At 42.9% G+C, this 17232-nt stretch overlaps 1 protein-coding gene across 5 annotated transcripts in view; it reads right to left on the bottom strand.

Moving 5' to 3' along the window:
• MLLT6 (MLLT6, PHD finger containing) overlaps window positions 1–17232 on the bottom strand; it is a 362286-nt gene that overhangs the window by 221784 nt on the left and 123270 nt on the right. For all 5 annotated transcript variants that reach the window (XM_073608237.1, XM_073608239.1, XM_073608240.1 and 2 more), the window contains 2 exons: window positions 14494–14603; window positions 14315–14418 (listed from right to left, as the gene is read on the bottom strand). In XM_073608237.1, the coding sequence (XP_073464338.1) occupies window positions 14315–14418; window positions 14494–14603 (214 nt within the window). The remainder of the gene's footprint in view (window positions 1–14314; window positions 14419–14493; window positions 14604–17232) is intronic.

Genomic DNA, 17232 nt, shown 5'->3' on the forward strand with positions numbered 1-17232 from the left:
CACCATGAGATCCCGACCAAGAACTACAGGAGATCTATATTGCCATTCTTGCTCACGGCGGCAAAAGGCTACATTCTATTGTATTGGAAACAGACCCAGCCTCCGACGGTGGCGACATGGTTGAAAAGAGTAGCGGACTTACACTCGATGGAGGACTTGGTGGCCACGGAAAAAGGTTTAAATGAGAAATTCTCCAAGAAATTGTACTTTTGTCACGAATGTATCTATTCCGAGGAATACGGACAGCTGGTGAACCAACCTCCATGAGGGGAATACCTGTAAAAATATCCCTGGGGGACTGGCTGTGACATATACTTCCCTCTCCTCCCTCCTCCTCCACCCCTCCCCCCCCCTTTTTTTCTCTCTCTCTCTCTCTCTCTCTCCCCCCCCCCCCCCCCCTTCTCTCTTCCTCCTCTATTTCCTTCAACTTTTTTTCTTGTCTCTGTTTCTGGTCCTATCCGATGATGATTTGTCGGATAACGACTTCTAAGGGCCGGTGGAAAACCGGCTTTTTTCCCCTAATTACTCCCTTATAAGACAGCCCATGCCGTGAAAATTAAAGGAGCCATGCGGATCGCAGAGGATCGCAGAGTGACTTTATCCCATTAGGAGACTTTTAGTAAAGTGTTTTTACATTTGTGTAACAATGGATAGGGTGATGTACAGCTTTTACTGTCTTTGTATAATACCCTGTGGGGCGTTCTGTATCCGCATGTTCTTTCTTGTTAAATAAAGAATTTATAAAAAAGAAAGCGTGATTGCCTGCAATGCGCATGCGCCAAGTGGTCAGGTGTGCGTAGCACGTTGATTGTCATTACAGAAGCCGGCAGCCCCATCTTAAAAAGGGGGATAAGCCGAGCGCATCAATTATCATGGCAAAAAGCTAGCAATGCCATCTATTACTACTATTAATACTTTAACGATTATAGCTAGTATCAGTATCATTCAGGCATCATCTGAGTTTTCATCCATCCTGTATCCGGTCTCTTTATTTTTGGTTCACACGGACGCCAGGGGCACTCAATGAACTGTGCGAATAATCAATCGCCCTTCATTTGGTAGCCCTAGAGGTGTTAACCCCAGGATAGGATGTGCTGTGGATATTATATCTTTTCCAGCAACTTTACTACAAATGTGCCATCTTTTTTTCGATTTATTACAAATGTGCCATCTGCTATTTAATTTTTTATTTGACATTCAGTATATTCAGATTCTTCCCTCTCTTAAGATGGCGTTGCTGGCCTTTTGCCATGATAATTGATGCGCTCGCCTTATCCCGCTTTTTAAGATGGCGCTGCCGGCTTCTGCCGTGACAATCAACGTGCTACGCACACCTGACCACTTGGCGCATGCGCATTGCAGGCAATGACGCTTTCAGCATCACGCCGTTATGCCTCCGCCCCCCCACTACCCACACGCCCTTTACCCTGGGCCTCCTCGTCATACGTCCGCATCCCGGTCGTGATGTCAGACGCCACCGGGATAGAAGGACTACAAGAATGCGGCTTCATGCCGCAATCCTCTGTCGTAGGCATCCCGTCCAGGGGAGAGGATGTTTCTCCCCCACCTCCTGCCTGTTTGAATCATTATTATAGGTAAGTGTCTCATATGCGGCTCCACTTGATCTCTGAGTGGCTTACACATATGGACCTTATTTTACCACTACCCTTTTCTCTATTTTTGTTCCCTTAGCCTATATCTTCATGCACCTATACCCTGGGATCCTATCAAGATCCCCTTGATTTTTCAATCATCAGCTGGGAATCTCCATGATATGGTGACCCTGTACTGCCGCCCTGGTTTGCAGTGAGGAATTTTTGGCATCTAGCAAAAGAGTTTTGATTCTACCCAAGGTAACTGTTCATATCAAATTAGTACCCAGAGTTGATGCACCTTTCTGAACCCCATCTGGTTGGTTATTCCATTTCTTATACCATTTCATCTTTCCATCAAGGATAGATCAATTCTGTGTCCTTCTGTGGCCATTTCAGACAGGAACTCGTGTTTGAGAAACTCACCTGATGTCTTGTATCTCTGATGTTATTCTTTAGAAACTCTTGTTTACCAATTCAATTTATACTTAACCTTTAGCAGCCCGGTAAGATTATTTTGATTGATGTTTGATTGCCATTCGATTCTTTGATTTTTTTTCAGCTCTTTAAAGCTTTATATGACATGTTCACCCATACGCATATTCTATACTGTGTGGTTGTTTAATTCTATGCAATAAGATATCTTATCATTCCAAGTATACCATAAACTATACCTAAACTCCTGAGGAAGCTCTAAATGAGTGAACCATGTTGAGTGGTATCTACTGACTGGTATTTTCCTCATGCCTACTGTCTATCAAAATTGAATGTGGATATTGAAATATATTTTTTAATCATGTTTTGTAATTTGTATCAATCGTAATAAAAAAACTTTTTATGGGATTAGCTGTACATGTCGTTCAACTCCACCTACCTCATATCACAAGCACCTTAAAAGTCTCTGGGTTATTTACCCCAATTTCCCCTCTTTTTGTTTACAATTTTTATGGGATGTGGTGCTGAGTTTTGATTGTTTCTGCCCTCATTATTGTTTTCGTCTTCATTTATAGCTAAGTATTGCTCCTAGTCTGTGCCAATATCATCATCCTCTGGGAACAATGTCAGCCAGAGGGGGTTTAGCCTCCATGTGACTGGTGGTTTATCATGTGGTAGGGACAACATGGTCCAATAGGGACTATAGTCAGAGAGTGATATGCAGGAGAACCCTGTTTCAGTCAGTCTTGGCAGCAAAGATTGGGATATAAGGATCAGGTCGATACGAGACATGGAGTGGTGAGATGAGGAGAAGCAAGAGTATGCCTTTGTTATGGGATTTTTGGACCTCCAAGTGTCTATTAGGTTAAAGACCGTCAGCATCCTAGCAAACCGAGTCGGGTGGGCTGGTAGTGGGGCAGTTGTGGATTGACAGTCTATCCAAGCTAGGGTCGAGGACATTATTATTATAATTATTATAATACAGGATTTATATAGCGCCGACAGTTTACGCAGCGCTTTACAACATTAGTTATTGAAATCTCCCAGCCATACCACTGGAGTAGAGGGGTGCAGTGCCATAAAGCCAAATCCAATTGAAAAGATAGTCGAACTAAATGGTGGTGGAACATAGAAAGCCAGTATCAATAATACTTCCCCATGTATTTTAACCTTCAAGAATACGTATCTACCTTCTGGGTCTATCACGGAGTCCTGAGGCTCGAGGTGGGTGCTTTTTGAGATAAGGACTGACACCCCTCTAGACTGAGCAGTGTAGACTGAATGTAAGCCCATCCTATCCACGGGCGTTTAAATGCCCTTAGTATTGGGTCTTCAGCATGTGTTTACACCAGGACCGCTATATCTGCATGTTGTTTCTTGAGTATTGAGAATACAGCAGACCTTTTAAATGGATCCCTCATAGTTACATAGTTACATAGTTACATAGTTAGTCAGGTTGAAAAAAGACACAAGTCCATCCAGTCCAACCATAAAAAAAAAAAAAAAAAAAAAAACGTACAATCCAATATACCCAATACTATACCCACAGTTGATCCAGAGGAAGGCAAAAAACCCCAGCAGAGCATGCTCCAATTTGCTACAGCAGGGGAAAAAATTCCTTCCTGATCCCAGAGAGGCAATCGGATTTTCCCTGGATCAACTTTACCTATAAATGTCAGTACCCAGTTATATTATGTACATTTAGGAAAGTATCCAGGCCTTTCTTAAAGCAATCTACTGAGCTGGCCAGAACCACCTCTGGAGGGAGTCTATTCCACATTTTCACAGCTCTTACTGTGAAGAAACCTTTCCGTATTTGGAGATGAAATCTCTTTTCCTCCAGTCGTAAAGAGTGCCCCCTTGTCCTCTGTGTTGACCGTAAAGTGAATAACTCAACACCAAGTTCACTATATGGACCCCTTATATATTTAAACATGTTGATCATATCCCCCCTTATTCTCCTCTTCTCAAGAGTGAACAAATTCAGTTCCTCTAATCTTTCCTCATAGCTGAGCTCCCCCATGCCTCTTATCAGTTTGGTTGCCCTTCTCTGCACTTTCTCCAGTTCCCCGATATCCTTTTTGAGAACTGGTGTCCAAAACTGAACTGCATATTCCAGATGAGGTCTTACTAATGATTTGAACAGGGGCAAAATGATATCTCTCTCTCTGGAGTCCATACCTCTCTTAATACAAGAAAGAACTTTGCTCGCTTTGGAAACCGCAGCTTGGCATTGCATGCTATTATTGAGCTTATGATCTACCAAAACCCCCAGATCCTTCTCCACTACAGATTCCCCCAGTTGTACTCCCCCTAGCATGTATGATGCATGCATATTCTTAGCCCCCAAGTGCATAACTTTACATTTCTCAACATTAAACCTCATCTGCCACATAGTCGCCCAATTAGACAGAGCATTGAGGTCATCTTGTAAATTGGAGACATCCTGTAAGGACGTTATTCCACTGCATAGCTTGGTGTCATCTGCAAAGACAGAAATGTTACTTTTGATCCCAGATCCAATATCATTTATAAAGATATTAAAGAGTAAGGGTCCCAGCACTGAACCTTGGGGTACACCACTGATAACCTTAGACCATTCAGAGTAAGAATCATTAACCACTACTCTCTGAATTCTGTCTTTTAGCCAGTTTTCTATCCATTTACAAACTGATATTTCCAAGCCTGTAGACTTTAACTTACACATGAGCCGTGTGTGCGGAACTGTATCAAACGCTTTTGCAAAATCCAAATAAACCACGTCCACAGCCACCCCTCTGTCCAAGGTTTTACTTACCTCTTCATAAAAAGAAATCAGGTTTGTCTGACAACTTCTGTCTTTCATGAACCCATGCTGTCTGTTGCTTAAAATGTTTTTTTCCAGCAAGAACTCGTCTATGTGGTCTTTTATTAAACGCTCCAGTATCTTCCCAACTATAGAAGTTAAACTAACAGGTCTATAGTTACTTGGTAAAGACTTTGATCCCTTTTTAAATATAGGCACCACGTTTGCCCTGCGCCAATCCAGCGGTACTATTCCCGTCATTAATGAGTCCCTAAAAATTAGATACAATGGCTTTGAAATTACAGAGCTCAATTCTTTTAGGATCCGTGGGTGGATGCCATCAGGTCCAGGTGCTTTATCCACCTTTATTCTGTCTAAATATTTCTGGACCATATCCCTTTTGAGCCATTGTGGATCATTGGGGGCTGTGTCAATACCACCCCCCTTATGGACATGAGCTTCCCCATGCTCTTTTGTATATACAGAGCTGAAGAAAGTATTTAATAAATTAGCCTTCTCCTTGTCCCCAGTCACCCACTCTAGATTATTTTGTAAAGGGCCTACATGCTCAGACCTGACCTTTTTACTATTAATATATTTGAAGAATTTTTTGGGGTTTGTCCTACTATTTTTTGCGATCTCTCGTTCATTTTGAATTTTTGCACCCTTGATTTCCTTTTTACATATTCTGTTAAATTCTTTGTAGCATTTAAATGACACTAGTGTTCCTTCATTTTTATATTTTTTAAAAGCTCTTTTCTTATTGTTTATAGCTTTTCTAACTTTGACCGTGAGCCACATAGGTTTTCTTTTTAGCCTTTTAAACTTATTGCCCATGGGAATATACTTTGCAGTGAGGTCCCAAACAGTCTTTTTGAAGAATTCCCATTTCTGTTCTATGTTTATCGCTGCCAATATTCCCTCCCAGTCTAAGTCCTCGAGAGCAGCCCTCATCCTTGGAAAATTTGCTCTCTTGAAGTTAAGTGTTTTTATCTTTCCCTTATGTATTTCTTGTTTACAGCTAACATCAAATGAAATCATGTTATGGTCACTGCTACCCAGGTGTTCCTTTATCTGCACATTAGTAATAAGCTCTGCATGGTTTGAGATTACCAGGTCCAACAGAGCTTCATTCCTAGTTGGGGCCTCAATAAACTGGACCATAAAATTGTCCTGTACTAGGTTTATAAATTTTTGCCCTTTAACTGTCCCAGCAGTGCCATTACTCCAGTCAATTTCTGGGTAGTTAAAATCTCCCATTATTATCACTGTCCCAGCCCTTGCAGCCCTTTCCATCTGTGCAAGGAGCTGAGTCTCCACCTCCTCGTTAACATTGGGTGGTCTATAACAAACTCCAATGATTAACTTTGAACTACGCCCATCTATATGTAGTTCCACCCATAATGCTTCAGACTCATCACACTCTCCATCAATCAGGTCCTCTTTCACACTTGCTTTGAGATCACTTCTCACATAGAGACAGACCCCGCCACCTTTCCTTTTTACCCTGTCTCTCCGAAAGAGTGCATAGCCAGGAATATTAATAGCCCAGTCATGTGAGGATTGAAGCCAAGTTTCAGTAATACCGATTACATCATAGTTCACTTCATGCACCAGAGCTTCCAACTCACCTATTTTGCTTGGCAGACTTCTGGCATTGGTGAACAAACACTTTAATGCATTATTACATTTTGGTCTGGTGTTTTTCATACATTTTTTAGTAGTACAAATGGCACTACAGTTTCCAATGGCTGTTTGCAACATGGGAAATTTCTTGACACCTGCCATAACCCTCCCCCCATCTGTCCCCATTCCACCCTCCATTAATGTCTGACCCCTAACTGACCTGTCTTCTTGATGTAATTCTAGTTCACCCTCCCCCCTCAATCCTAGTTTAAATACTCCTCCAGCCTTCCTATAAACCTCTCCCCCAGCACAGCAGACCCCCTTCCATTCAAGTGCAAACCGTCTTTAGCATATAGGTTGCACCCAAATGAAAAGTCAGCCCAGTGCTCTAGAAACCCAAATCCCTCCTCCCTACACCAGGTCTTGAGCCATGCATTCAGCTCTCTAATCACCCACTGCCTTTCCTGTGTTGCGCATGGCACAGGCAATATTTCAGAGAATATCACCTTGGAGGTCCTTCCCTTCAACTTGCAGCCTAGTTCTTTAAATTGATTCTTAAGGAGCCTCCACCTTCCATGTATACTGTCATTGGTTCCAACGTGGACCAAGACCGCTGGGTCATGCCCAGCCCCTCCCAGTAATTTATCCACCCGGTCCACCACATGCCGAACCCTAGCACCAGGGAGACAGCAAACCATTCGGTTGAGGCGATCCTGGCGACAAATTATTCTATCAGTCCTTCTGATTATAGAATCCCCTATAACCACCAACTGTCTAGGCCTACCTGCACTCCCCTCACCACCTTTACTAGATGGGCTGCTCTCCCGGCTGTTAGGGATAGCAGTGACATCTAGGGCTGCCACCTCTGTGTTTGCCACCTCCACATCTTCACCCAACTTGGCAAATTTGTTTTGATGCACAAACACAGGACTGGCCTTCCTATTCTGCGAGCCCCTTCCACTCCCTCTAACTACATTAACCCATCTTCCTATCTGATAATCCTGACTTGCCCCTCCACCCCCCACATCAACCCTACTGACCACCTGCTCAGCGAGCAGAGGACCCCCTTCAAGGTTGTCCTTTCTGCCCAGTGTTGCAACTTGCTCCTCCAGATCTCTAATGCGAGCTTCCAGAAGGGCAACCTGCTCACATCTGTCACAGCGGTATGCATCCTGGAGCTGTTGCACCAATTTTGCATACATGTGGCACACTGTGCACTGAGCAAAACCTTCAACCCTGCTAGCACTCATTTCCCAGTTACAATACAATTACTTAAGGGAAGTTTAAGATGTTACTTACAGATTTGAAGACTTCTGTTTAAACTCCTGTTTTCAACTCCTGGTTATTAACTCTCCCACTTTAGTTCAAAAATTCCACTTGTGTTCACAAAATCCACATGCAAGCCACCATCAGCTGGGAGCAAGCTCCAGGGGAGTGTGTGTAGACACTTTTATACACCTGGGAACAATTAACCACTCCCCTTAATTAGCAGAAAAAAAAAAAAAAAAAAAAAGTATGTTTAAAAAGTGTCAGAAAAAAAAAAAAAAAAAAGTATTTTAAAAACTGATAGCAAAGGAAAAAAAATATAAAAAAAAAAAATAGCCACGGACATCCCATGTAAGGAATTTCAAGGTGGCTATTTAACCAGGTGTGAAATAGATTGTGGAGCTCCAGATCTCAGCATCCCCCCAGGGTTTGTCCTAATATGTACAGAATAGTATAGGATATGTTTTAACAGACTAACTGGTTTGTCATTGTAGCATAAACATAAATCTATGACATAGTGCATGAACTTTTCTCTCAACATAAAAAAGCTTACATTCCCCCCTCCCCGTCCTGCACTGACCCAAACTGGTGCGGGCTTGTACTCCTAACTGCCAACGTGGCATAAACAATGCCCAACCAATGGAGGAAAAGTTAAAAGTTATCAGGTTTTGTAGGTACTTTACTATGGCATGAGTAATAGGCTTACTGCCAGTTACACATGATCTGTGTAATTCAATGCTGATCAGTTCTATCCTACTCAGGTTGCAGGTATTGTAACATGGGGCGAAACTTCACTGTATAACGTTGCACATTAAAGGACTTTGCTCACTCTGTATAGCGAGCTCACTAGGGTAGTGTCTTTCTCAGCTGCAACAAGCTGTTAAAAGCAGTTGTTATCAGAGTAATAATAAGAAAAAGAAAAAAGAAAAAAAAATTTAAGTTGACCCAAAGGTGGGGGTAGAAACCATGAGGTTTCTCTGGGTGCAAATATCTGGGTATGGATGTATATAGTAGGTGTCTGCAATATTATGAGCAGCCATCAGGCTTTTTAATAGGAGTTCATGTCCAGGGCTGTTCAGAGTTCATGCAGACAAGTTTCATATACTTCTAGGTCACATTTTTGCGGTAAGTGGGCATTGCAAGCAATACTCAAGGGAAGTTTAAACTGTGGGAGTGAGGAGTGTGACTTGTTCAGGTATAGGGAGATGATAAAGAGTAATATGCAGTTACTTATCTATGTGTCTCTCTCTGCTCAATCCATGCCAGGGTGGCCTCCAGATCCTCAAAAAAGTGTGCCCTGTCCTCCCCTTCCACGCACAGCCCAGCAGGAAACATGGCGTACTTGACATTCTTGATGCGAAGTGAACGACTTGTATCTGCCTTGAACCTCTGCGGAGAAGTCTTGGAATTTAGCAATCATTTTGTTTCCAAAAGGGATGTTTCCCTTCTCTCTGCTGAGGCGTAGGATTGCATCTCTATCTCTGAAGTTGAGAAACTTCGCAATGAAGGTGCGCGAGGGTGCTCCAGCCGGTGGAGGTCTGCCGGACATGCGGTCATGCTCAACAACGAACGTGGGGGAGAAAGCCTCCTTCCCATAAATATCACATAGCAGCTTTTCCAAGAATGTAGGGGAGTCCTTCCCCTCCACCCCCTCTGGCAGACCTATGAACCGGAGATTACATCTGCGGAGTCTGTTCTTGATATCATCCTGTTTCTGCAGGAGCTGGTTTACTTGCAGCTGCATGGTGTATGTGGAATTCTAAAGGGGGGGGAGAGAATCCTCCACCCTGCTGAGGCGGGCTTCTGCCTCTGTGACTCTCTCCCTCAGTTTCTGGAAGTCCTGCCTTACCAAGGATATATCGACTTTCACCTCCTCGATCTCGGTAGTGAGCTTTGTCTGGCATGTAGCGACAGCTTCCAACACTTTAGCGGTGTCTACCCGCATGGATGTGTCCTCCTCCGTCTGGTCGCCGCCATCAGGACCAGACAAATTACAGACAACATTAGACTGGCCTCCAACATTATTCAAGATGCAGACTTACCCACAAATAAAGTGCTACTCCTAAGCCTTGATATTCACAAGGCTTTTGACAGTGTGCTATGGCCATACCTAGAACTGACCCTTGAAAGATTTGGCATCACAGGGGCCTTAATTCACAGTTTGCGAGCACTGTACCACCACCCTCGCACCCGAATTAGACTCCCAGGCTGCAACTCCAACTACCTCACACTAGGCATGGGAACCAGACAGGGGTGCCCCCTGTCGCCACTTTTATTTGCTCTAGCCATCGAGCCCCTGGCCCGCTCCATTTTTTTGGACCCCAACATCAGAGGATATGTAAAGGGCGAGCAAGAATACAAACTGAGTTTGTATGCAGACGACTTCCTAATGTTCCTGACCGACCCGACAGTGTCCCTACCCAACCTCATCTCCACTCTACACTTTCCACGAAGTTTCGGGATTGGGGGTTAACATCTCTAAATGCGCTGCCCTTCCTATAAACCTACCCCCAAACATTACCTTGTCTATCCAATCTAATTTTGGGTTCTCTATGGAAGCTCAGACTTTATCTTACTTAGGCATTAAATTAGCCCCATCGCTTCAGAAGATATACCAGGCTAACTACCCTCCCGTGTTTTCTCGCGTCAGACAACTACTACACACATGGATCCTATACCATATCACATTCTTAGGTAGAATCCAAGCAGTGAAAATGTCCATTCTCCCTAAGCTTTTATTTTTTTTTAGAGCACTCCCTAATTATGTATCCCGCCAGACAATAGTTGAAATCCAAAGAGATGTCAATAACTTTGGCAAAATAAAAAACCCTGCTTGGGTAAGGGAATGATATACAGACCTCGTGACAGAGGTGGACTAGGTTTGCCAAACCTCTGGCTTTATTACCTGGCTGCCAGACTGTTACAGCTAGCACAATAGCACACTCCCCCACATAGTATCCCATGGCTCCGCTTTGAGCGTGCCTCAATAGCCCCATATTTGCTACAGAGTCTATTATGGGCCACCTCTGTTCGCCCAAAAGATGTTTCTGCTCTAAATGCAGTGGTAGGACAGTCTCTACATTTATGGACTTTGTCAGGAAGAAGTTCTCCTTACTCCCATCCAATCCCAGGTTGGCATCCTTTCTTGGGGACCCTGTGTTTAAACCCACATTCCCTTCCTCAAGGGGTTTCTCCCTGTGGATCTCTAAGGACCTGGTTACCCTGGAGGCCTTACAAAAGGACAGGGTGATCAGCTCTTTCTCGTCACCACAAACCTCCCACTCCCTACCAAAGACAGAATTCCACAGGTACTTGCAAATCAGACATTTGTTTAACACCCACTTTCCTCGGAAGACGTGGGAGGTGACCTCTATATTTGAGGGGCTCTGCAGCCCCTCATCTAGAGACAGAGGGACAATCTCTCTACTCTATAACTACTTGGGGGTCTTGGCCTTCTGGAAAAATCAGCTGCTATGCTTGGCTGAGAGGCGGAGACCGGCCAGGTGGCCTCTTCGGAGGAGTGGACCGACAGGATCACCAATATGCATAAATGCACAAAGTCAGTGGCAGTTAAAGAAACAGTGGTGAAATTACACACAAGATGGTACTACACGCCTTCTAAGCTACACAAATTTTTCCCAGCTGTTTCAGAAAACTGTTTCAGAGGGTGCCCAGACAAGGGGACTTACCTACATATATTTTGGAGCTGTGAGGCACTGAAACACATATGGCAGAATGTAACATCTAAAGTGACAGAGATCACTGGTGTATTGACTACTTTGACGCACCAAACGTGCCTATTTTTTGCTGATATCCCTGGCTCCTCCCCTCCGGAGCAAAAGCTGGTCCACTCACTATGCGCGGCGGTTCACTGGTCCATTTCCCTATTCTGGTGGAGTGCATAGTGTATACAAACTTCTGAAAAGGACATTTTTTTTCTTTATTGATATGGTTTGTTCAATGATTGTGCTATTCTGTTAAACCTAATAGTTTAATTTGAATCACGGTGCAGGAAATGCCTGATAAAACTGAGAAACGATTTGCGTGCTGCCAAATATCAATTAAAACAATGCGGGAAATGCGCTGCCCTCTTTAGACATGAGCAAGTGCCATTAATTGTTAATGGTACTACTACGCATCTGGCAAACGTGGGTGTGTATGCGGCCACCAAAAAACGCACGGTACCGCAGTACCATGTGGTTTGATGCGGTGCAATTTTAAAAATAATGCCTGCCTTACTTTTTGCGTGTTCCCATGCATTTGGTAGCCCAATTAAAGTAGGAGGACACTCCCGTGTATGATTTTTACCTACGGGTAAGCCTTTAATAAGTCTTACCTATAGTATCTGTACATATCTTCTAAACGTGCACCATTTAGGATATATTTACTTTAGATGCAGCCAGAGAGGTTCCCTGGCGCATGCGCTCTCAAGGAGCGGCATACCTGTGCCGTTCTTTCAGAGCCATGCCGCAAACAGTGACTCCCGCATGCATGAGCGGGAGTGACATCATGGCCGACTTGGCCATTCATATGGCCAAAGCCCAGGAACCCAGAAAGAAGACCAGGTGAAGATGGAAGCTCCTTCAGCGGTGACAGAGCACCACTGGAGGGCTTTGTTTTCAGTTAAGTCTGTCATAATATGCTAGTATGCGATGCATACTAGTACATTATGACTTAAACTACCCGGGGGCCTAATTTTTTTTTTTGGATACGGTTTACCACTGCTTTAAATGAATAGGCTGTCGGGAACGCATTCATTCTGCTGTGAACCAGCCCTTAACCACTTCCAGCCCAAGCCAAGTTTGGCATTCCTCTCCTACATGTAAAAATCATAATTTTTTTGCTAGCAAAATTATTCAGAACCCCCCCCCCCAAAAAAAATTTTTATATATATATATATATATATATATATATATATATATATATATATATATATATATATATATATATATATATATATATATATATATATATATATATATATATATATATATATATATATATATATATATATATAATTTTTTTTTTTTTTTTTTTTACACCCTTGGTAATAAAATGGCAGTCGTTGCATTTTTTATGTCACATGGTATTTGCGCAGCAATTTTTCAAACGTGATTTTTTTTTTTGTGAAAAAAACACTTTCATGAATTAAAAAAAAAAACAAAACCCAATATTTACCCCAATTTTTTTGATAATGTGAAAGATAATGTTACGCTGCATAAATAGATACCCAACAACAGGTCACTCTTTAAAATTGCGCACACTCGTGGAATAGCTTTGGTACTTAAAAATCTCTATAGGCAACGCTTTAAATTTTTTTTAAAGGTTACAAGTTTAGAGTTACAGAGGAGGTCTTGTGCTAGAATTTTTGCTCTCGCTCTAACGTATGCGGCCATACCTCACATGTGTGGTTTGAACGCATATGCGGGCACGCGTTTGCTTCTGCGTGTGAGCACGGGGGGGTGGGATGCTTCAAAAAAAAAAAAAAAAAATTATTATTGTATATTTTTTTACACTTTCACTTTAATTTAAATTTTTTTGATCACTTTTATTCCAATTACAAGGAATATAAACATCCCTTGTAATAGGAATAGGGCATGACAGGTAATCTTTACGGAGAGATCTGGGGTCTATAAGTCCCCACATCTCTCCTCTGAAAGCCTGAGATTTAAAAAAAATAAATAAATAAATAATATCAGTGTTTTACATCTGCCGGCGCCGGAGGAGACGTCGTGTCGTTCTCCGAGGGTCATAGAGATGGCCGGGAACCATCTGGTCCCCGGCCAGCTCTATAGTAAACCGCCGCCGCCAGCAGATTCATTCTTCAGCTTTCCGATCGAACGGGAGAGACTGGAAAAGCACCGCTAAGATGGTTGTTACACGTGAGGGAATCGCCGGTTGAAAAAAAAGATATCTGGATGATGCCTGTAGCTGCAGGCATCATATCACCACCTAAAGTCCAGGACGTCATATGACATCCACCTAGGGTTAAGTGGTTAAAGCATAACTAAAGGCAAAACGCTTTCTTTTAGTTCTGGATAGAGTGGAGAGGGATTAGAACACCTCTTAGGTTTTTATTTCTGTCTGTGCCCCTGTTAGGGCGATTCACCCTTGTAGGGATTTCCTCTGACTTCCTGTTTTGGCTATGGAACAGGACGTGAAGGGAAATCACCCCAATGGGACACAGATGGCAAAAAAAAACTAAAGAAATGTGTTCTGTCTGGTCACTCATGTTCTCTTAAAAGATGGTCCACATCTTACAAATTCCACCAGGGGCATGTCAATAAATGGGCACAACTCTGTGTGTGTGGATGTGTATAATATATATATATATATATATATATATATATATATATATATATATATATATTTATTAGATACACACGCACACACATATATACAGTATACTTGCCACAACTCAAGATTGAAACTCATTAGATTTGACTCAGTAACGAATATACTCCTTTCTAGACTGTTTTTAATTTTACCAAAAATCATGCAATATGGGTATACTGACTCCAGCTATAACATCTGTGTCAATATTTTGTTTATCTAATATTTAATTCATATTCAGGGCCAAAGAAATCGACAGTGTAGTTGTACCACCTACCATGTCACGTGAAATGCTTGCCGACAGCCATGCCGATTACAGGTCATACAGGCCCCAGAAGCGGCCCTGCTCTCTCGTCCCTGTTCCTCACAGATGTAGCATGTCTGTGGGATGAACTACAATCAGACTGAAGGGATCCTGGTTAAATTTTATAAATAAATATTACAATAAAATGTTACCTTATTAAATCGATCATGGGGCACATATTGCAGGACAATAGGCTCCATTGTCAGAACATTGGCAAACTGAACCTCTGGGATGTACAGTGCACATACCACATGTGCCCAACCTAAGAAAGTGTCAAAATGAAAAAGAATATCTTTTACTTCAAATAGCTTTTGCTACTATAGAGTAAAAAAAAAAAAAAAAAAAAAAAAAAACACATATTGTAAATAAGAACACAGAAGATAGGCAGAGGCAATTAAAGGATATGTAAACGCTTGTTTTTTTTTTTTTTTAAAACAAACATGTCATACTGTACTTACCTCCTCTGTGCAGTTGGTTTTGCACAGAGTGGCCCAATTCTCCTCCTCTGGGGTCCCTCAGCAGCGCTCCTGGTTCCTCCTCTTCTCGAGTGCCCTGTCAGAGAAGCGCTCTCCCTCGAGGCACAGACAGCAGGACTTGGAGCCAATGGCTGCTATCAATCTATCCAATTAGGACCTGAGACACAGTCTGGAGCGGGTGTGCTCCTCCCCGGGGCAGGAACGATCGGGCTCAGGTAAGTAAAAGGGGGGCTTTGGGAGGCTGGTGCACTTTCACCTCAATGCATAGAATGCATTGAGGTGAAAAACCACGAGGGTGTACAACCCCTTTAACTCTCAATATAACTTACAGTGCTACTGTAACAGGCAAACGGCACAGATGCACACAAAATTAGCTAACCTTGACATGCCGTATATAAAATATAAGAAATTCTTCATCAATAGAAGAACCACATACAGGGGGTTATTTACGAAAGGCAAATCCACTTTGCCACAAAAGTGCATTTGGAAGTGCAATCACTGTAGATCTGAGGGGGACATGCAAGGAAAATAAGAAACATCATTTTAGCTTGCCCATGATTGGATGATAAAATCAGCAGAGCTTCCCCTAATTTCAGATCTTTCCCTCAGATCTAAAGTGATTTGCACTTCCAAGTGCACTTTCAAGTGTACTTGCAGTGCAAAGTTGATTTGCCTTTCGTAAATAACCGCCACAGTGTCTACCTTTCCTAATTATCTGTTAAAGCGTATCCAAATTTAGGAAATAAAATGTAATAGATTGCAGAATACAAGTCATTAGATGTGCATTGTTTTTTAGTTTTTCATGATTTTTGTTTTTTATATTCATCTGGTGATAATGACAGTAACACATGTTCTGTTCTAGGGCGACAACACTAACTTATCATACTATATATATGGAAGAGCAGCACAAAAAGACACTTTCTCCTCCTCTCTTCTCCACAACATAGGAGAAGGTGTTCTGTAGTCTGCAGAAATAGCTAGGAACTATGCTAACTGATGATAATGCAGCACAGACAGAGCAACGGGTATTTTTTGCATTTATTTCACATATATAACAAAGTTGCATTGATTTACTAAAGGCAAAAAGACTGTGCACTTTTCAAGTGCAGTTGCACTCATTTTCCACAGAGCTTAGTGAATATGGTAAAGCTTCACTTTGTAAAGAATACCCAAACAGGCATAAGAAAAATAAAAAATATAGCATTTTTGCTTGCACATGATTGGATGACGGAAATCAGCAGAGCTTCACTGCACTAAGCTTTGGGCAAAATGAGTGCAACAGCACTTGCAAAGTGCACAGTCTATTTGTCTTTCGTAAATCAACCCCAATGTTTTCAATGGTATATTTAAAAGACCAAATAGGCTTCAAGGGAGGTGCCGGCAGGCGGGGTTAAAAGGGAGCGGAGAGGAAAGGAGAGGAGAGGAGAGGAGAGGAGAGGAAAAGGAGAGCCGGGAAGTATTGTGACGTCTACCATAGGAGCCGGTTCAGGAGGCGGGACTTTGTTTAACAGCAGCCTGCGTTTCAGATACAAGCTGTGTTACAGCAAGAGATCCTCTGTTTGATCCGGCCGGCTCTCCTTCCCGTGATCCCTGTGCAGAGATAGGCTGCACTCATAGGCACTGATGAGGCTGTATTCATGGGCACGGATGAGGCTGCATTGATGGGCACTGATGAGGCTGCATTGATGGGCACTGATGAGGCTGCATTGATGGGCACTGATGAGGCTGCATTGATGGGCACTGATGAGGCTGCATTGATGGGCACTGATGAGGCTGCATTGATGGGCACTGATGAGGCTGCATTGATGGGCACTGATGAGGCTGCATTGATGGGCACTGATGAGGCTGCATTGATGGGCACTGATGAGGCTGCATTGATGGGCACTGATGAGGCTGCATTGATGGGCACTGATGAGGCTGCATTGATGGGCACTGATGAGGCTGCATTGATGGGCACTGATGAGGCTGCATTGATGGGCACTGATGAGGCTGCATTGATGGGCACTGATGAGGCTGCATTGATGGGCACTGATGAGGCTGCATTGATGGGCACTGAAGAGGCTGCATTGATGGGCACTGAAGAGGCTGCATTGATGGGCACTGAAGAGGCTGCATTGATGGGCACTGAAGAGGCTGCATTGATGGGCACTGAAGAGGCTGCATTGATGGGCACTGAAGAGGCTGCATTGATGGGCACTGATAGGCACTAATAAGGCTGAACTGATGGACACTGATGGGCACTGATGGGCACTGACAAGGCGGCATTGATGAGTACTGATGAGGCGGCACTGATAGGCTTTACTTATAAAGTTATTGTTGTTGTTAATATTTATTTTTGTAACTTAATTCTGCAATGTCATTTAACCATTTCAGCCCGGAAGATTTGCCCGCTTAATGACCAGGCCATTTTTTGCG

Source organism: Aquarana catesbeiana, linkage group LG12 (assembly GCF_042186555.1).
Source record: "Aquarana catesbeiana isolate 2022-GZ linkage group LG12, ASM4218655v1, whole genome shotgun sequence".
Classification (NCBI taxonomy): Eukaryota; Metazoa; Chordata; class Amphibia; order Anura; family Ranidae; genus Aquarana; species Aquarana catesbeiana.